Source organism: Podospora pseudopauciseta, chromosome 1, assembly GCF_035222475.1.
Source record: "Podospora pseudopauciseta strain CBS 411.78 chromosome 1, whole genome shotgun sequence".
NCBI lineage: Eukaryota > Fungi > Ascomycota > Sordariomycetes > Sordariales > Podosporaceae > Podospora > Podospora pseudopauciseta.
This window is the reverse complement of record NC_085892.1, coordinates 8,911,705-8,931,081: the sequence shown is the minus strand read 5'-3', so window position 1 is coordinate 8,931,081 and position 19,377 is coordinate 8,911,705. Positions and strand designations below refer to the sequence as shown.

The following is a 19,377-nucleotide window of genomic DNA, read 5'->3' as shown; positions in this document are numbered from 1 at the left end:
CCGTGATATCTTGTCGTCGGAGTGGTGTAATAGAAGAATATTCGAGGTGGAAGGATTGCGGCTCTGTCAGGCTTGGGAATGCTGGTTTTTTAGTAATGACGGCCAGTGAGGCGCAGCGTGCCGCAGCCATTCTCCGCCATTTAGACGTGTGGAACATAAATTTGAGGACTATTCGTAATACCAGGTAATGGACAGCTCGGGAAATTTAAGTACCTACCTTGTCGTAAATTTCTTCTTCGTGTCATTTGTTGTCTGCCAGTTCTCGACTCTTTGTCGTTTATGTGAACAATCATGGCAGGGCAAGCCTCCCGTGTCCGCTGAAGTCATTGGTGATAATCAAGATGGTTGGCGGTGGAGTCTTTCTAAGACCCCCGCGATCCTAGCGTACCCCTGTCCCCACGGCGAGATCCCTCAGCCACCCTTCTTGGTCGGTGGTTGTTCGGTGTCCGAAAAACAGCCTTCCGGGCTATTTTGGAGGAGCATGCTCAGTACATTGATTTGAAGGTAAACCTCCACTTCACTCCCAAAACCATTTCCAGCCTTGTTGAAGTCCATCATCAGTCCACATCAAAGTCAGTAAGCATCTAGTCCATTTCCGGGTTAGTTTCATGTCGTTGCAATTCTTCAGCACCCAAAGCGACCCAAAGCACAACCAACGTGCAGGGACAAGTCCAATAGCATAAAAACATGACCAATGAGGGCCTATGATTGTATACCTCGTCATGTTGATCATGTCCTTGAGGGTGGGTTGGAGCTGCACCCAAGTACCTACCTTGAAGGTACGGTGAAGAAATGAAGGGGTTTAAACCGGAGCGGTCCCCGTTCCTGTCGTTGATGAACTCTTCGTTTGACCATAGCCTGTTACCTGATATTTCACTGTACTTTTTGTGACGGCACCATGTTCTCTCAGTCCGATATTCCGGAGACGAATGTCGACGTGTAAGTGACTGGAGCCCAGAGCAAAGTATATGCCTGCCATTCTAATGCACACTCTAGCCTCATCATTGGCGCCGGGCCTGCCGGGCTCATGGCTGCCGCATCTTTCGCTCACCTCACCGCTATCCCCTCTGCCTCTCCGCTTTCAGTTCGGATCATAGACAAGCGTTCCACAAAGATATTTTCGGGCCAGGCCGACGGTCTTCAATGCCGCTCTCTTGAAATCTTTGACTCTCTTGGCTTTGCTGACAGGGCATGGAAGGAAGCAAACCACATGATCGAAATCTGCATGTGGAATCCTGACGCGACAGGTATCATTCAACGGAGCGACAGAATCCCCGATACGATTGTGGGGCTGTCCAGATTCCAACAGATTGTGTTGCAACAGGGCAGGATTGAGAGGTTCTTTTTGGACAACATCCAGAAATACTCTGGGGGTGCCATCAAAGTCGAGAGGGCGATCCTACCAACCAGTTTGCAGATTGGGGAGGAGAGAGTTAAAGTGACGGTGAGAAAGCTAACAGAAGAGGAAGCTACTCCGCCGCAAGCTACGACAGGCAGCAAGAGTGATGTGACAGATGGGCTCTTTCGGAGTAACCTTGTGGGGGATGACTACGAGGACAAGATCACAGATGCAAAGGGTGGGGAGGAAGAAGTGATCAATGCAAAATTCGTCATTGGGTGTGACGGTGCTAGGAGCTGGACCAGACGGGCACTTGGTCCCGAGTTCGAGCTACAAGGCGAAGCAACCGACTTCATTTGGGGAGTTATGGATATCATCCCTCTCACTGACTTTCGTAAGTTTCCTCGGGGCGCAACTTGGGAACATGGCTGACACATGGATAGCCGACATTCGCATGCGCTGTGCTATCCACTCAGCCAACGATGGGAGTCTCATGGTCATCCCTCGCGAGAACCGGCTGGTGAGATTGTACATTCAGCTCAAGGAGGTCACGCCGGACGCATCCGGCAGGGCAGACAGGTCCAAGATCACACCGGAGCTCATCTTTGGCGCTGCGCAAAAGATTTTAAGGCCATATAAGATCGACTATGAATATTGCGACTGGTGGACCGCGTACCAGGTATTTCCCCCTGAGCCCATTTTTACCCCTATTCACTCCTGGTTAACATGGCAACTGCAGATCGGACAACGTATCTCACCCTCCTTTTCGCACCCTTCCAATAAGGTATTCCTTGCGGGCGATGCAGTGCACACTCATTCCCCCAAAGCAGGACAAGGCATGAACGTTTCTATGCAGGACTCATTCAACTTGGCGTGGAAGGTTGGGCTCATAGCCAAGGGGATTTGTCATCCCAGGATTTTGGACACATATCAGTCCGAGAGACGCCGAGTTGCTCAGGACCTTATCGAGTTCGACCACAAGTTCAGTCGTTTGTTCAGCGGGCGCCCGGCGAAGGATGTTATGGACGCAGAAGGCGTGAGCATGGCTGAATTTAAGGACGCGTTCCTGAAAGGGAACCTGTTTGCCAGCGGATTGAGTGTTGACTATGGTCCAAGTTCTTTGGTCGTCAAGAGCGGCGACCCTGGCGAACTGGGCGATAGGAGCGTTAGAAGCCGGAATTTGGAAGGGGTGCGCAGAATTACCGTGGAAGAGTTCGAGGTGAAGCAGAGCCTGGCCAAAGGGCTGCCTGTGGGGATGAGGTTCAACAGTTTTAAAGTCCTTAACCAGGCGTGTGCTCGGCCATGGCATTTCCAAGAGAGGCTGAAGGCTGATGGACGGTTCCGCATTGTGTTGTTCGCCGGGGACATACTGGATCCAGCACAGAAGCAGCGAGTTAAGGTGTTCTGTGATAAGCTGAGCTCGTCCAACGGCTTTATGAGAAGGGCTACTCCGGAGGGGGCTAAGATTGATAGTGTGATCGAGGTGTTGACAATCCACTCAGCCAAAAGGACCGAGACAGAGCTCCTGCGAGATTTCCCCGATATCCTGCATCCCTTCGACCCACACACCGGATGGGACTACAACAAGGTTTTTGTCGATGAAGAGAGTTACCATGAAGGGTTTGGCGATGCATACAAGAATTACGGAGTTGATAAGGAGAAAGGGTGCGTTGTGGCTGTCAGACCGGATCAATATGTGGGTTGGGTTGGTGAGTTGGAAGACTTTGAGCAGTTGCAGGAGTACTTTGAGGGCATTTTCCTCGTATAAGTAGGGGATAGTGTGTACTTTGGTTGTCGTTTCATACAACTGTACCTGGTCCATGGGAGAAATGTTTTCGAGCTCTAAACCGGGCACCTATCGGCCCATGGGATGATCGGCTCCATGTGCAGTGATAGCAAAGGTCGCAGCCCTATGAGGAAGACGTATAACGGGAAATGTTGGATCCTCCTTGGGTGGTTTGCTGCTCGGGGTGTCAGGTTAGGCGAATCCATCTTGGTTGCACGAGTTAATGACTGTAATGCGATCGAGTTCCGTTGTGGGTATAGTAAGAGTCTGGATGATACCTAAGCTGGCATACAGCTTCTTCTATTCTGGGGGCCAATTGGAAAGGTCAGGCCCCGGGGTTAGATGCTAGCTACCCCTGAAATCGCATGATCTGATGATGACCACTTTCTTCTTTCAAGTTTGCATTCTTGTGAGCGACAGCCCAAAGGCCAATGAGAAATGATACCGCAACTATAGCTCCACGGCTTCGTTGAGTCGAGCCGCATAAGTTGCCCGAGCCTTCGTTGTCTTATATGTCAACAATCGTAAGTCTCAACAAAGAACGCTGATCCATGACAATACTAACTGCACCCTTCCCGACTCCCAAGCTCAACAACCTTTGTCGATGTAAAAGGGCTGTAAATACTTTCGCCTGTGTTACTTATAGATTCACAAAACCGACACGTGTGTCCTGTTCATAATTCTCCATCTCCTGGACACTGCCAACATTTACTCAAGAAAACACTGCTTGTGAAAATGTCTTCCCACCTACCTCCCAACTACACCCCTGCGCTTCTCCACCGCTACCTTTCCCATTTCAACCGTGACCCTTCCCAGCTAAATGTCATCGACCACGATGCCGTCGGCTACGCCACGGTGGAAGAACGGGCCGCCCGCGCAAAGAAATACAACGTAGTCGCTTCGGACTATTATGATCTTGTCTCGCCTCTCTACGAGCAAGGATGGGGCCAGCGATTCCATTACACCCCCATCTTCCCTGGGAAGTCCATAACCGACAGCATGACAGCTTATGAGCACGAGTTTGCCCGTATTGCCCGCCTCAAACCAGGGATGAAGGTGTTGGATCTTGGCTGCGGCATTGGCGGCCCTGTCCGCACCATCACCAAAGCAATCGGCTGCGAGATCATTGGGATCACAAACAGCGCCTGGCATGTTGAGCGAGGCACGCAGTTGACCAAGCAGGCCGGACTGGAAGGCAAGGTTACCCTCGTCCAGGGCAATTTTGTGGTTTGTAATCCCCTTCTTGTTTGCTCCTATCACAGAAGCACTGTCTGACGAAAGATAGAAACTCCCCTTCGAAGACGAATCCTTCGACGCCGCATACTCGGTAGAAAGCCTTTGTTACGCCCCCGACCCTGCAGAAGTGTACCGTGAGATCAAGCGCATCTTGAAGCCAGGAGCCCCGTTTACGTTTCACGACTTCGCCATGACCAAGAAGTTTGACGAGAACAACACTGAGCACGCGAAGATTCGGAACTGGGTCGAATTTGGAAACGGGATTGTGAAGATGCCGTGGGTGCCGGATATGAGGAGGTGTGTGGTCTCTGCTGGTAAGTCCAACTTCTTGCCTCAACAAAACAACTGCAAAGAGCAAAACTGACAAAATGTCAACAGGATTCGAGTTACTGGCAGAAGAGAACATGGCTGACCGTAGCAATGGGGCTCCTTGGTACTATGGTCCGGCAGGAGATGTTTCTTGGGCATGGCGCGTTCCTGGGTGGGATGACTTCTTCAGGGTGGTCAAGATGTCTCCCCTTTTCCTATTCATCGCCAAAAGTATCTACCGAGTGTTGATTCTGTTCGGCTTTGCGCCACCCGAAACACTCACCCTGATGGACACCATGTGGTACTGCTGTCGTTCGGTGGCTATCGGCGGCAAGATGGGGATTTTCACCCCAATGTATGTGTTCACATGCCGTAAGCCAATCACGGCAAACAAGCGAAGTGGTGCTGCAGAGCAAAAGCAAGAACAGGAGAAAGTTGAGCTCAAGAGGGCTTGAACTATCGGCGAGGCGGCCGATTATATGTCGAGTAGACAACAGCATGTTTACCGAGGATAAAGAGAAGCCATTACAATCGTTTACATATGCCCCAAGGAAAGGCCTCCCAACAATGCCTGACCGCCGTGACTGGCTGGTTCAGGTGTTATCTGTCTGTATCTGTAACTCCGACATGTATGTACCCAGCTATGCTCCTTCATGTCCTGGGGAAGAACCAACCCAATGCGCCTCCCTCATACCAATCATACCGGCTAATCGGTGAACCTAAAACATATCGTCATCATCGATTTCGTTCCATCTCTTGGTCTGTAACCTCCTCATCTTCTTGGGACTGCTGTGCCTGCTTTGTTGCTGTGCAGACGGCGGCCGCTGAGATTCAGAAGATGAATCATCCATCCTAAGATTCTCCAATTTCTGCCTCAATGTCACCTCCCTGTCTTTTTCCCTGTCTTTTCTTGTGGGTCTTGGACTGCTACCTCTGCTCTCCTCACCGGCAACACCGAGTCCTGATCTCTCACCCAACGGCCTCCTCTTGCTTGGGCTCATCCCAGCTACCTCTCTTCTGAGAATCTCGTTCTCCCTCTTGAGTCTCTCGTTCTCCTGTTCCATGTCCTCCATGAGAATATTTTCCTTGTCGTTGTCTTCCCCGTCGACCTCCTCGTAATCGCTCTGCGGCTGGGTTGACGGCAACGATAAAGGCGCGACAGCGAGGCTCCTCTCGAAAACTTCAATCTTCCGTCCCCAGTGCTCCTCGCCTCGTTCCATCTCGATTTGCATCGTCGTCTTCCACCTTGCCATCTCAATCTCGAGGCGCTGCTCAAACTCGTTGGTGCAGTCCTCACGAATAGCTTGCTCGAGCTCAATCATACGATCCTCCATGCTGAGCAAATGCGCCTCGGCTTCTTCGCGCGCTGAGCGTTCTGACTCGAGCGCTTGACGAAGATACTCCAACTCTTCAGAGAGACGGGCAATCTCGAGCGCCGCGGCCTCCATAGTGCTGCGGTGGGCGTCTCCGCTGAGGCTAGAGCCAGACAGAGGCGAGAATGCTCGCTGAATGTTGGGGGATGACAACAGGCCACCGTGCTGCGGTTGGTTGGAAGAAGATGATCCGGGAGGAGCAAAAAAGCTGCGATGGTGAACAGGTGGAGAGCCTAGTTGTCCCAGGGGGGGTGGGCTGGCAGGAGGCGCCGGGGCCGACAACGTGGTTTGTGTTATGCTGGGAACGCGCGGGACGGTAACTTCCCTCGCCAGGGCGGAATATCGAAGGATCTGAGACGTTGCATTGTAGTCGCCGTGAGGGTCGGCGGTGACGATCATGACAGCCTTCTGAGGATTTCGATGGCGGGCTGACGAAAAGGATGAGGCCGACGGGAAACAATTGGAGAACAGCAACTCAGTCATCTTGCACTGACGGAATGGGACAAGATTTGGCTTGTCCTTGGTCGTGGCATCGCTCTGCATCTGCAAGCATTGGCCTAGATACATCAAGCTTTCGTTGATCTTGCCGGCTTCTGCCAGTGTCGCGCCCGCGGTTTTGGCATCTCTCGCCCTTTCGCTTCCAGCAAGATCAACAATGGTGAGAGTGCTGCCGCCCCAGGGAAGATCGCCGTGCTTGCGGCTGGCTCGGGTGCGCTTTTTCACTTCTACGCAAAAGAAGCCATGGCTTCGCGAGCTAACGCTGTTGCTGCTTGTTCCTGTCACTCTCCGCTCATGTAAACCAGCTTCAAGCACCAGTAAGGCCTGCTGCAAATCCCCACATATAACCTTTCGAAGTCCTGCAACAATCTTGCGATCAGGGGATGTCTCTGTCGGCTTGAACAGGAGCGGTCGTCGGCGATATTCTTTCGTTGCGGCCGACTTGGTGGGAGGGGTCAAGAGATCAAAGATGCGATCGTTGTAGACTTCGTACATGGAAACCACCACGGCATATTCGGACGACGGATCGCATGAAACAGATAGGGCGCTTATATCAGGCTGCTGCGGGAACGCGACGGAGCGGTTCATGCGTCGGTGTTGGTTCGAACTCGGTCCAACGGATTCGCTCTGTGAAGGTTGTTTAGTAACTGCTTTGGAACGTATCGACGATGCAGTAGAAGCCATGAAACTCTTGGAGGCAGCAGCTTTGGTTCCCTGCGCCTTGCGCGGCCTTTTGGACACTGGCTCCAGCCGCTTCCGAGGTGTGGCAGGGGGGCTTGGTGGTGCTACTGAATCCTCACGGCTGACAATCCGAACACTTGGGGCCCGCTTGGGCGCTGTCCCTGGCAGGACTGTCTTCGCGGCAAATCCAAAGGGTCGAACCCTTTCATTCATGACTAGAGACTGAGGGGGTAACTGAAAAGGGTGTCCTACTAGCATAGGCGTAGGTGCTCTGGAGCTGCTACTCTTGAAGGTGGCGGGCGCATCCGCGTACACACTGTCGAGGAAGTTGTGGGCAGAAAAGATGAGAGCTTCGGAAGGATCAGAGTTGGTGATCGACTGTTCGAGGGGAGGGTAAGAGCTGCAGTCGAGCAGATTGTCGCTAAGGGATCGGAAGATGACATCGAGGGCGAGCTGGATCATCCCGCGCTGGGACTTTGAGCCAAGAATGGTATGCGACTACTCCGTATCAATATCAATGTTAGCTGTCTCCTGCTTTCTACTGCCATAAGTGGCGGCCATCCCACTGACCTTGCCTGACCCAGTGACGCCCAGCGTCGCAAGCAGAGCATCAGTCCCCTCGCCGCCATAGGGAGCAAGCACGCCTTCGACGAGATTTGCGACGCCAGTGCAATGGAAGACATCCAGTTGGGAGGCATCCTCCTCAAACACCTGGGTGAATGCGAACTTCTCGATGGCACGCCGTCGATCATTGGGGGGGTTTAGGGTGATATGTCTCGGCGCGTCGCTGTTCTCGTCGGGCTCCTCGACAGAAAGAAATCTTTCCCCACTGGTCGACGCGCTATTGTTGTGTGGGCGAAGTCGCAGATAAACCTGGAAGAGATTCTGCGGTGGTCTTGACGTGGCCATATCTGTCACCTTGCTTTGTTCGCCTACAGCAGATCGGGGATGTTGCCGCGACCTGTCCTCGGTGATGCGCGAGGTGAAGCCCAGGGTCCAGGGCAGTGCCAAGGGAGATAGAGTGGAGCTGGTTCAGAATATGGGCCAGGATGGCTGCAGTTGTGAGTTGGCAAGTGGAAGAATCGAAGCAGAGAAAACGCATGGAAGTTTGGACCAATGCCCTGCCCAGTTGTGTCGCCAGGCGCGGCCAGAACAATGTTTACGCTACCTGGAAGCAGCAGTTCCCCTGGCAACGGCGAATCAGGAACGAACAACCAAACTGACAGGGAGACAGGGAGCGCGATGCCAGGTGGAGCGATAAGATAAGATCTGCCATAGTCCACAGACCCACCACAGTCACCACAAAAAATAAGAGTTGGTACTCAAACGTGGGGGTCAAACTTATAAACCATACCTCGAAAGATAATCGTTTGGCTTTCAAACACAGTTATCACGCCTTTAAAGATAGATAAAAGGTTTTAAAAGATAGTTTAAAGACCTATTAATTTGGTTTTAAGGCATGGTTCACAGTATAATAGAGTTAACTTACTTGTGGCGCCAATTATTCTGTGGGGAGGGTGCCCACTAGCCCCTCTATCTTTTAACCAAGCTCCCCACTCTTTTCCTTGATGACATCTGCCCCGCGTTTAAATTGCAGAGGGGAAGATTGGAAGCTCCCGTTTCCTGGACTCTTGTGCAAATTTTCAAGCCGGTTCCAGTTGCATCCAAGTCCATGACACTGTTTTTTATGCTTTTAGTTGTGTTTATCCCTCACACCTTTAGTCTCGAGTTAAGGTGCCGCCAGGAACCATTTCAAGCCCAGCGCATGTGATCGTGTGTGGCCACTGGCCAGCAAATAGTTCGGCATACGTAACGCTCTTTCTATATACCTCCCATTTGGAAAAATCGAAAACCCCGGCCTCAGCGTTTTTTCTTAGAATTTTGTCTCCTTTTGACCAGGTTCACCCGGCGTTGAATTCGCATGACCGATCTCGGTGTAGACTGGGTCATCTTTCGTTGTTGAAAACGTGCAGGTGCAAAATCACCTGTCGTTACCAATTGGAAAGGTCCAGATTGCCTCCTGAACAGCGAGTCATAATTTTCATCCAATGTCTGGCCTTGCCTTGCTTGCACCGTAACCATGGAACCCTTATGTGACTCTTGCAGACCTACCGCGGTGACAGGTTGGAAGCCGCAATATTGTCTCGGTCTGAGCAAACATGATTCCACGAGCATATCGACGAGAAAGCTGTTTGCCACTAGCGCTGCGCATGTGGCTAGTAGGTTTAGCTTTTCTTGGGTCTCTGGTGGAAGGCGAACAATGGTGAGATGTCGGCGTTGTTTGGGCGTGCAATCGGTCGAGGTCCTGCAATGGTCAATCCATTTTCCGCAATAAGCGAGCCTGTTTTTGTTGAATCTCCTCCACATTCTCAAATGGCAGAGGGAGAGGAGGGAGATCCGAAAGAAATGACGGCAAGACGAGTCATTACCCCGCCTAGGTAGAGGCTAGAGCTGGAAGATGCTGCCAGCTGGCAGCTGGAACCACAACGACATCAGAGGGAGAACTGGAGACCCTCAGCGTGGGATAACACGTCAAGGCAACGCAACGACGACAACTAGATACACGTCTTGCCTGTTTTGGCCTCTTCAGGGCCAGTCAGGCATCTATGTTTGATCCAGGCCGGCGTGTAAACGATATACAGGTGCAGCAGACAAATAGACTTGTGGGGCTTTAATGGGGAATATCATCGAGCAAGTTCCAGTCACGGCCATCAACGTAACCGACATCATACCGTAGTGACTGTGTGATATGCAACCGCGCTTGACGTGCATTGTGGCCTGCCAGGTCAAGCAGCCAAGTCAACAGAAACAGAAAGGGTCTGAGATGCGGGGAAGTGTGCGTAGGAATTGATTCTGTGGACTCGGAGCCTCAGATTCCTGCTCCCGCCCCCAAATCTGGTAGCGAGCACCAGGAGGGGCTCGATATTCATGTTTAAGGTCACGATGTAGGCACACTTATGTAACAGACGGCACGATGAAAAGAGTATTTCGCACGGTAGGTATGGATTTAATTGTCTCGGTCGCATGCAAGTGGTGCTGCCCTCCATCCCATCACTGGCTCTGTGTCTGCTCATCATGATTTGTGGAGGAGCCAGGAGGGTGATGTCCTGCAGATGGAAAAGAGCGGTGACAGAACGGTTATGGTGACAGTTCCCGGAGCAGCGAGGCCCCTCGATGGGGAGAAAGGGAGCAAAAAAAAGTCTGTAGAGACTACTGCGGTAGGAGCACGCAGCATAGGAAAGGCATGGAAGGAAGGTTGCAGTACATTGGAGGGGTTAGCCGTTGAAGTTTTGGAGGCGTGCTACCTTACTCTGTAGGTTGATGGAGTCACAGACAGCTCCAGCTGCCAGCTGCCAGAACGCGGGATTGCAGAGGGCAGGCAGTGAGCGCCTCTTGGCTGATCGTGGACACTTTTGAACCAGGGGTCTGCTCTGCTCCAAGTGTGGAACTCTATTGCGCTAGCCCCACGTTTTCTGGCTCCAGCAGCGAGCCGAGCCAATCCCAGGTGCTGCAATCCCAGTCCCACCCATCGAAAAAAAGTTCGTCAAAAGGCAATTGAATCCCGCTGCTCCCCTCACTGACCTTTTCCTTTCCCTCAACCACATCACCCCAAACCGCCAGACGACGAAGTCGCACTATCTTTCAGAGACCCAGAACAGATTCACCAAAACTTCGTCGATTTCAAGATGCCGTCGGCCGTCGCTGAGCTCTAAGCGCCCACTGCGGACGTGTGCTGCACTCGCACGTCCGCAGTCCAGCAGCCTCAGCGAGATATTCAACTCTGCCAACTCCCCCACTCGACGAAGTTTTCACCAGACTCATCTGTCTCGAGCCCGTCTCCAGTGTGGGACAGGGTTCAATTGCACATCAACTGCAGTGAGACGGACAGTCCGCCTCTGATATTAACAAGTTCTACTCACCACGGCCACCACTCTCAGGCCACGCAGCGATTTCCCACAGTCTACTCACAAGTATCTGGCGGCTCTGTTCCCCAGTCGGCCAATTCACTTCCCCACATCCTCCTTCCACCCATCTTGATCCACTTATATCTGAGATCAAGTCAACTGCCGATTGTTCTATAAACGGACTGGGCGCTAAACAGCTTCATTGAAAGCTTACCTGTTAGACACGCCTTGGGCTTGTTGGACTCGGCATTGTCGTGTATCGTCATTTGCAGCAAGGTTCACCGCCGTTTGAGCCAATCCACTGTGCATCACCCCAAGATCAACCCACCTACTGTATCCACCCCTGCATAGCCAAGAATCATGTCTCGAAACATTCACCAAAAATATCCCTCTGCGCCTCGCATCAAGCTCGTCAACAAGAAGAAGCCGCGCAGGCCCTCCGTCACCTCGAGCGAGTCGTCTCTCAACCTCTCCGACGACGAAGGTTACTCCGGCGTCGAAGACGTCAGCGAATCTGACAATGAACTCGACGAGGACGATGTGGTTGCGGCCGAGGAGGAGCATCTGATCACCAATATGGCTAGGAATCGCCTGTTGAAAACCCCTCGGCCGCTCGACGAAGAGAATGACGCTGATGAAGAAGACGAAGACGAGGAGGACGAGCTCGAAGAAGAGGAAGCCATTGACGACGAAGATGCCAATGATGACGAGGACGACGATGACGACAGTGTTAGTTGGCAGGGCTTGTCACCACCAAAAGAGTTTGAGGATGCCATGTGGCCCGAGTCTGAACTGCCGGATGTCACGCCGGTTAAGCGCCATGTTCGGTTTGCCGGTATCGACAGCGACAGTGACAACACAGAATCCGACCTGTCCGAATCTGATGATGGCAAGCAATTCTTTCCCGATATCTTTGTCGACCAGAACGCTCTTGATCCCCGGTTCCGCCGCGAGATTGAGAATGATGATGGCTCCGACACCGATGGCTCGTACTGGGACTTCAATGGCTCCACCCAAGACGTATTCGTCGAGACATCGGATGTCGAATTCGACAATGGAGGTCTCCACGGTACCCCAATGCCAACGCCAAGGGTCATCCCTCCACTGAATATTCTACCCACTCCGCTGACGGCATTTTCCACCGAGTCACCGGAGCTTGACGGTTATGAGAGTGAGTTGTTGGCTTGCGATTGGAAATGGAAGTTGGCGCTGACTTTTTCCCATTACCAGCTGATGGCGACACAACAGAAGAGGACATCCCAGAGCCGGTTGTGCGTAAGAAGCAGGTTCGGCGACCAGTGTCTGTGGAAACTTCGGATTCTGAGACACCAAGACCTAACTGCCACGTACGAGGAAAGCCTCGTCTTGCGCGCTTCGACTTGGACGGTGACAGCGATAAGCCGGTCGGCGTGATCAATCCAAAAACTGGCAAGATGATGATTTTCACGCGTCAAAAGGCGGATCGTCTCGAGTTGGCTCCAGAGTCGTATGACCTGAATTTTGCTCAGGATGATTTGTCAGCTTGCTCTCCCATGATGGCCAACTCGGCCTTGATCATGCTGGGTGTCATGGACGCTAATACTTTGGGTGACTATTTCGCTACACAGCCCTTTGGGCCCAGTGAGGCCTTCTTCCCCTGTTCTGATGCATTCACTGGGGAAGAGACAGATGAATCCGAGTACTACCCAGCCCTGGAAGATGAGGGTGAGGATGCTCTCAGGATTGAGGATTTCATCGAGTTTAGGGAGGACAACGAATCGGACCAGGAAAACGAAGACGAAGACAACGCCGGAGACTGGAGCAATGATCCAAATTCAAGCCCGACACGGCCCAAGACCTCGGCCAGCATGACCACCACAAACACAGACTATTATGTCAAGGACGTCCACCCTTTGCTCACCCACTTCGAGATGAACTCCAACGCCGTGGGCGCTTTCCGTCGTAATCAGGTAAATCAGCAACTCATCAACAGTGAGGTCGCGACCCAGGAGTCACTCGCTTTCTCTGGACCTTACCACATTGGAACTCTCCGAGGCATCAAGTCCGGCAGCATGGAGACGGTAACAACCCCCATCACACCGGTGCGCAGGCAAAAGAGAAACAGCATGGTAGGCCTTGATGGACCTCTTGATTATTCCCCAGGATCTCCGCTCAACCATGTATCACAGAAGAGAAAGGCCCCCGATACCGTCGCGGATGACAACCTCCACAAACGCCACCGGAGCATTTCGGACATGGAAATTTTGCAGTTGTAATGGATCTCCCGGGATTTCCTATTTCTGGTTTTCTGCCGCATCTACAACGATAGCAGCACGATGACGGACCAAGTTTCATCTTCCGCGCCAACAAGCCTAGAAGTTTGGGAGTGGAGGATGGTGGATGGAACGAAGACACTTACGTCGAAGGACGGCATGGAGGAAGCGGTTCCGGTGATCCTTGGAAGATATGCCGGACACTTCAACCATCCCTGGCCTCGCCCACAAAATCGTCATGTATCATGACCTATGATACAGCGGCACTTTTTTTTTTTTATTCAAAACTGTTTTCCTTTTCTTTTACTCTTTACCTGCTATGACAAGCAAATATTTTGTTGTGCTTTTCTATTCGAGTTGATGTTTGGACTTATACGAGTTTGGTGACTTGTATTCCATTATCTGTGTGTATTCATCTACATGGCTGTGCTTTTACTCGGATGGGTTGGGGTTTCCCGGTCTCTGGTGAAAAAGGAAACGTTTCGACTTCTTATGGATGGGTTGTTCATGTCTAGCCCTTTTCCCGTGTCGTTTTATTTCCAAAATCTTTTCCTTCTTTCTTTTTTTCGGGACTGGCTGGTTGGGAAAAGAGAGAAGCAGGCTTCCTTCATATGAATGAATGTCTGGGATTTGCAAAATAAATGAAAGGGCGGGATGGTTTGGGGACGAGGTTTTTCTGGTTTCGAGTGGAAATCTGGGGTAGACAAACTACACACCTACACTGTTGTACACCACCATTTACAGGTAGACAGAGATATGGTGCCGGGTTTTCAAAGTCTGGGATGGATCACATCGGTGGCTTGTAGATCTAGATGACTGGGTGACTTGGGGCATGACTATTTTTTCCTGCGTCGAAGGGCAAAATTCCATTCGATATATACTTAGCCAATTTCTTGGGGAATATTGAACCCTGTGAAGAACAGGACTTATTTTGCTGGTAGTGAGTTTGTGAGTTAAGGTGAGCATTCCGGCTCACTAGGAGAAGGGCATCTTACTCTTAACTCAAGTGGTTAGACTTGGATGAAGTTACATGGTCCCATCGATGCTGTATCAGGAGACGCAATGCGGGCCAATGAATGAAGGAGAGTGATATTAAACCTAGCAAAGTGCCCCAGCCCCAGAGCCTGGCCACCATGTATTACCGGAATCCTCGAATACCTATGACCAACACCGTTACCGCTTTTCCTATTATCATCCACTTGACAACCAGAAATTAAACACCGTCAAATTCTCAAACAAAGGAGACAGATTCCTCGATCTAAAAGTCGACGCTTACGATGAAAACCAGATCTCATCCAGAAGTCCATGTAAACGATGAAGATCAGATCTCGACAGCCAACAACCCATCCTTAACACTATTATTCTGTTGATATCTCCGTCGGAAGACAGACCGAGGAGCCAAAAAGATTCAATCAGGCAGCGATGACCATGGCAGCAGCCACAAGCGCAACCATCAAGTCATTGCTCAGCATGATTGGCATGGCAGCCGCACTGACTGTGGGTGCAACACTGTCGGTACTGGATGGAGTGCCGGTGGAATAGTCGGTAGTAGAACTCTCGGTTGGGCTTGACGCGTCGCTCACCCCATCAGCGGTAACAGTGGTGCTCGAGGGTGCTGGGACGAAAGGCGTGACCGCGGTGTCGATTGACGGGGTTGCAACGTCAGGCTCACTGGCTGATGTGGTTGAGGTTGACCAGGTGGCTGAAGTGGAAGGACCGGGAACGTTGTAGGTAGATGCATTGCTGACAGTCGTGGTAAGAGTGGCAGTTCCACTGCTGATGGTGGATGTCACTGTCAGCGTCTCCGAGGTATCGAATGTCGAGTAGCTGGGGCTGAGAGTGACTTCGCCAGCATCTGAATGGCTATTCGTGGTAGCGGGGGACTCGTCGCAGGGGGGGGTTTCCTCGACGGTCAACGTCAATGTGGCTGTTTGGGTCTGATAAATGACCGTCGTGAGGTCTGCCTCATTGATATCGCGAGGGTGAATTTTGTTATTTGCCTGGGCACAAGCAACCGCTTGATCAACCGCTGCGGTGAGACTACTCAAAAGAGCAGTGACTGCAAGGAAAAGATTCGCAGAGATCATGATGTCTGATACACGAGACCTGGACCTGTCAATGTTCTGTCTTGAGAACTGACTGGGTTAAAGACTGTATGACGGTTTCTGGAAAGAGTAAGCTCGGGAAAGTCACACTCTCAAATAGAGGAAGACAGGTTCAGGGGGGGTGGCTGGCTAATGGCCGTGATGACAACAACTAAGCCCAGTTGTATATGACGTGTGGAAATGGAGGTAGGTATGTTGTAGCCGCAGTACCAAGGTAGAAGGAGAACAACTTACCACTAATAATGTCGCAAAATACTCAAGGAGGATGAGGCTTTCTATCACTACCGGAAGACAGAGTCGAGTGGGGGTTGGGGGAAGTGATGGGGGAGGTCGAGAGAGGGGCGGGGGCAACGTCAAGTAGATATTGGTAATGTTTGGAGAGAGAAGGGGAAGCCGTACAACTCCGCTTTTGTTCTGTGATTGCACTGAATGAAAATTGCAAGACAAGAAATGGTTTTGTGAGGCGGGGAAGTATCAATACAAATAACGGACCCGTGAGGTGGTGCAAGTTTTGGGGGAGATTAAGGCACTGCAAACGCGAGAATGGTCAGAACGGAATTCAAATTTCGTCTCATGACTGATCCCATTATCGGTCCACATGGCGGGGAAATCTAGCTAGGAATCAGGTTCCTGGGGGACTCTTGACTCCTGCGCCGGTTAGGTCCTTCCCAAAATCGATTCTCTACCACGCATCTACCTTATCTCAAGGCAGGCACGAACTTGGGGGTCATGCTGCAAGGTCTCGAGCAGGGAATTCTGCAGGTCCCACGGGCACTATAGCAAACACAGAGTGACGCCCTCAGGCCGCCAAATGACAAGCTAGGGTCAAAAGGCCAAAGAAGCGTGGTTCGGTAACAGCAAAGAGAGTACAGTAATGGCAACACGTCCATCCATTATCCGGGAATTTGCTGCCCGCGTTGCACGGGGTCTCGTATGCGGCCAACCTGTCATCTCTTGCCCAACTGGGTGCAACGACAGACTGTGACTTGTAAGAGCCTGAAGCCGTCCAAAGGTTGAACAGTTACGTTGTTCATGATTATCCAATTTCTCGATGCCAGCTGTAGGAGCACTTGGATCTCGATGCAGATCGTGTACCTACCTGCCACCAGCGTTGAGTACCCTTCAGAGATGATACCTATCTGCAGGCTAGGCCAATTGTTTTCAGTTTACGAGATCGATCACTAAAGTCTTCAAAATCAACGCGGTAATGCAAGTGGTAATGGCAGAGAATTTGCAGCAGCTATTCTCGCTTTGCCCATGCGGCATTCCCTGCATATGCTTGTTTTATGGATGATTCACATCAACAACCTCTCGACTGGCATTCACCTGCTCCTTCCCTTTTCTACATCATGATAAAGAAAGCTTCTCTTTGCAGGCAGGGGCACCCGTGAGGTGTCAAGGATCGATTATGGTCTCCGGCTTTATGACCTTGACTCCTCTGAGCCCACAGATCTCCTCATTTGAGCATACTCTTTCAAAACATGGATATTGCCCGACCTGACGACGAAGAGAACCAAAACCATACAACTCCACATTTCACATGGCGCGCCGTCCTAGCTGGACTCATAATTGGTTTTTTCATCAATCTTTCCAACACTTATTATGGCCTGCGAATCGGTGCCGCCAGCCAGATGTCGATCGTTTCGGCGCTCCTCGGCTTCGTCACTTTTCAATTCCTACAGCGTTATCTTCGAATTTCTCTTAACCCCTCAGAAAATTCCCTGCTTCTCAGTGTCTCCACATCCGTAGGGTGCATGCCCGTCGCAGCTGGCTTCATCAACGTCATTCCGGCGCTAGAGTTTCTGCTCAGCTCAGAAGAGAAGGGACCACTTCTACTAAGCGCCAAAAGTCTCATTGTGTGGTCTATTGGGCTTTGCTTCTTTGGTCTCCTATTTGCTGCCGTATTTCGCAACCATTTTGTCGTGCAAGAAAAATTGCCGTGGCCTGGGGCAAAACGTGCAGCCAATCTCATCAACTCACTTTATCACCAGAATCCGCAGCCGAGCATGGGCCACCAAAGCGCCAGAGATGAGGCAAATAGACAGCCCGATAACGAAGAAGACACAGATCACAGCAGTTTTGTTAGAGAGGAGCAAGCACTTCTCACTCCCCAACCCACTATCGATGGGTTTCGGTGGGATCGTGGCAAGCAAAGCCTCTTCCGAGGAACTCTCCTCTCCTGGGGCCTTGGTATGATTGTTTACTTTGTTCCAGTCTTGCGCAAGATCCCAGTCTTTGGGCGCACTGCGTCCAAGAACTGGTTGTGGTCTGTTGATCTCTCTCCGGGATTTTTTGGCCAGGGCATGATGACAGGTCCTACCGTTCCGCTACATACGATGATGGGTGCCGTTGCTGGCTGGGGAACTTTGTCACCGTATGCAAAGAAACAAGGTTGGGCCCCGGGCAGTATTGATGACTGGGAAAACGGAGCAAGGGGCTGGATAATCTGGGTCGCTCTGGCCTCGCTACTTGCTGACGCATTCGTCAAACTCGGGTGGTTTATTTGGCGGGAAGTTGTCCTTTTTAGCGACGACACAGCAATTATGGATGGAGAAAATGAAGATGAGATCAACACCGACCATGATTACCCATCATCGATGATCGGAAGAAGACGGTTGATTTTCTACTTCTTGGTGTCGGCTATAATCTGTGCAGTAAGTGTGCATGCTACTTTTGGCTCTGTCGTGCCATGGTACTACACTGGTTTGGCTCTCACTTTGGCCCTTCCTACAGCGGTAGTCGGGATCAGGTCTATTGCAGAAACTGACCACAACCCCGAATGCGCTTTAGGTATGTTCTTCAATGAGCACGTTTTGGCGAAGTGCTTATACCTACTAGTATCACACCTTGTATTTGGGACATTTCTATCCTCTTCGAATCCTAACGCAATCCTCATCAACCTCTTCTCTGCAGCAGTCTCACAGGCTGGTGCAAGCCAGTCAGGAGACATCTCCCATAACTTCAGGATTGGACAGCTTGTTGGATCAAGCCCAAAAGTTCAGCTTTATGGACACATAATTGGGTCAATTTTTGGCGCGTTCGTCTCGTGTGGTGCCTACAGACTCTATGCGTCGCAACATTCGATTCCAGGGCCCCTATTCAGAATCCCTGCTGCATTTCTATTCATAAACACGGCAAGAGTGGCGATAGGCCATGGTCTTCCAGAAGGTGTCGCCCCATTCGCAATAGTGGCAGCAGTGTTCTCTGGCATGAGCACCATCGTCAAGATGAGATATGCAAATCGGTGGTGGCAGACGTTCATTCCCACGGGTGTTTCCTTTGCAATCGGTTAGTTTGTAGCTTTCGGATCGGCTTCAGGGGCAGAATGTGGTGACTAACTCAAGTGTCCTACCAGGGATTTACAACACGCCATCCTTCACGATCACCCGCATAATGGGGGCTGTGTTCTACTGGGCATGTGCAAATTTCGGGCGTGAAAAGGGAAGGAAGAACAATGATTTGCTCGTGCTCGCCAGTGGGCTTGTTTTGGGCGAGTCTGTCGCGAGCCTCACAGGTCTTGTTTCTACGATGATGTTTAAAAGGTTTGGTGGGCACTAAGATTGATACAGCGAATGTAGGAGGTTTTCCTATTACTTCTTGTGTCATTGTTCCAAAAGGAAGGGAAATAAGTCGGTGTTGTCCTGTTGCTAATGAGCAAGCTTTGCGGTGCTCTCTGTCGAGGTTTGTTTACCCATGATATGCTGTTACCGAGGGGAAGTCAGGGGTTCAGGGGGTTTTGGCATGGACGCGCCAAGCCACACTTCAAGGGGGCCGCAGATGAATCAAGTAGAGACAATGGAGAAATCTCGCACTGATCAAGGGCAACAAAGCCAATATTATCAGGGTTCTTCGTGTTTCACAAAAATCCTATCTCTTCTCAAGTTCGATAATTG

At 51.3% G+C, this 19,377-nt stretch overlaps 6 protein-coding genes across 6 annotated transcripts; 4 read left to right on the top strand and 2 right to left on the bottom strand.

Moving 5' to 3' along the window:
- Positions 1-281: 281 nt before the first annotated feature.
- Positions 282-3,247, top strand: QC763_124420 (uncharacterized protein). Its single transcript, XM_062909005.1, has 4 exons — positions 282-939; positions 997-1,733; positions 1,783-2,018; positions 2,079-3,247. The coding sequence occupies exons 1-4, from the start codon at positions 899-901 to the stop codon at positions 3,105-3,107; spliced, it is 2,043 nt and encodes a 680-aa protein (XP_062772186.1). The 5' UTR covers positions 282-898; the 3' UTR covers positions 3,108-3,247.
- Positions 3,248-3,717: 470 nt separating this feature from the next.
- ERG6_2 (Delta(24)-sterol C-methyltransferase) lies at positions 3,718-5,125 on the top strand (the record flags this gene model as incomplete). Its single annotated transcript, XM_062909004.1, has 3 exons — positions 3,718-4,352; positions 4,411-4,675; positions 4,740-5,125. Exons 1-3 carry the CDS (start codon positions 3,861-3,863, stop codon positions 5,123-5,125), a joined length of 1,143 nt encoding a protein of 380 aa, XP_062772185.1. The 5' UTR covers positions 3,718-3,860.
- A 98-nt stretch (positions 5,126-5,223) lies between these two features.
- QC763_124400 (uncharacterized protein) lies at positions 5,224-8,416 on the bottom strand. The gene is made up of 3 exons (XM_062909003.1): positions 7,793-8,416; positions 7,475-7,720; positions 5,224-7,168 (listed from the first exon to the last, which is right to left on the bottom strand). Exons 1-3 carry the CDS (start codon positions 8,129-8,131, stop codon positions 5,390-5,392), a joined length of 2,364 nt encoding a protein of 787 aa, XP_062772184.1. The 5' UTR covers positions 8,132-8,416; the 3' UTR covers positions 5,224-5,389.
- Positions 8,417-10,544: 2,128 nt separating this feature from the next.
- QC763_124390 (uncharacterized protein) lies at positions 10,545-13,728 on the top strand. Its single transcript, XM_062909002.1, has 2 exons — positions 10,545-12,298; positions 12,358-13,728. The coding sequence occupies exons 1-2, from the start codon at positions 11,488-11,490 to the stop codon at positions 13,380-13,382; spliced, it is 1,836 nt and encodes a 611-aa protein (XP_062772183.1). The 5' UTR covers positions 10,545-11,487; the 3' UTR covers positions 13,383-13,728.
- Positions 13,729-14,791: 1,063 nt separating this feature from the next.
- On the bottom strand, positions 14,792-15,466 carry QC763_124380 (uncharacterized protein; the record flags this gene model as incomplete). The annotated part of the gene is made up of 1 exon (XM_062909001.1): positions 14,792-15,466. The coding sequence occupies one exon, from the start codon at positions 15,464-15,466 to the stop codon at positions 14,792-14,794; it is 675 nt and encodes a 224-aa protein (XP_062772182.1).
- Positions 15,467-16,965: 1,499 nt separating this feature from the next.
- OPT8_1 (OPT superfamily) lies at positions 16,966-19,042 on the top strand (the record flags this gene model as incomplete). Its single annotated transcript, XM_062909000.1, has 3 exons — positions 16,966-18,274; positions 18,323-18,772; positions 18,840-19,042. 3 exons carry the CDS (start codon positions 16,966-16,968, stop codon positions 19,040-19,042), a joined length of 1,962 nt encoding a protein of 653 aa, XP_062772181.1.
- Positions 19,043-19,377: the final 335 nt, after the last annotated feature.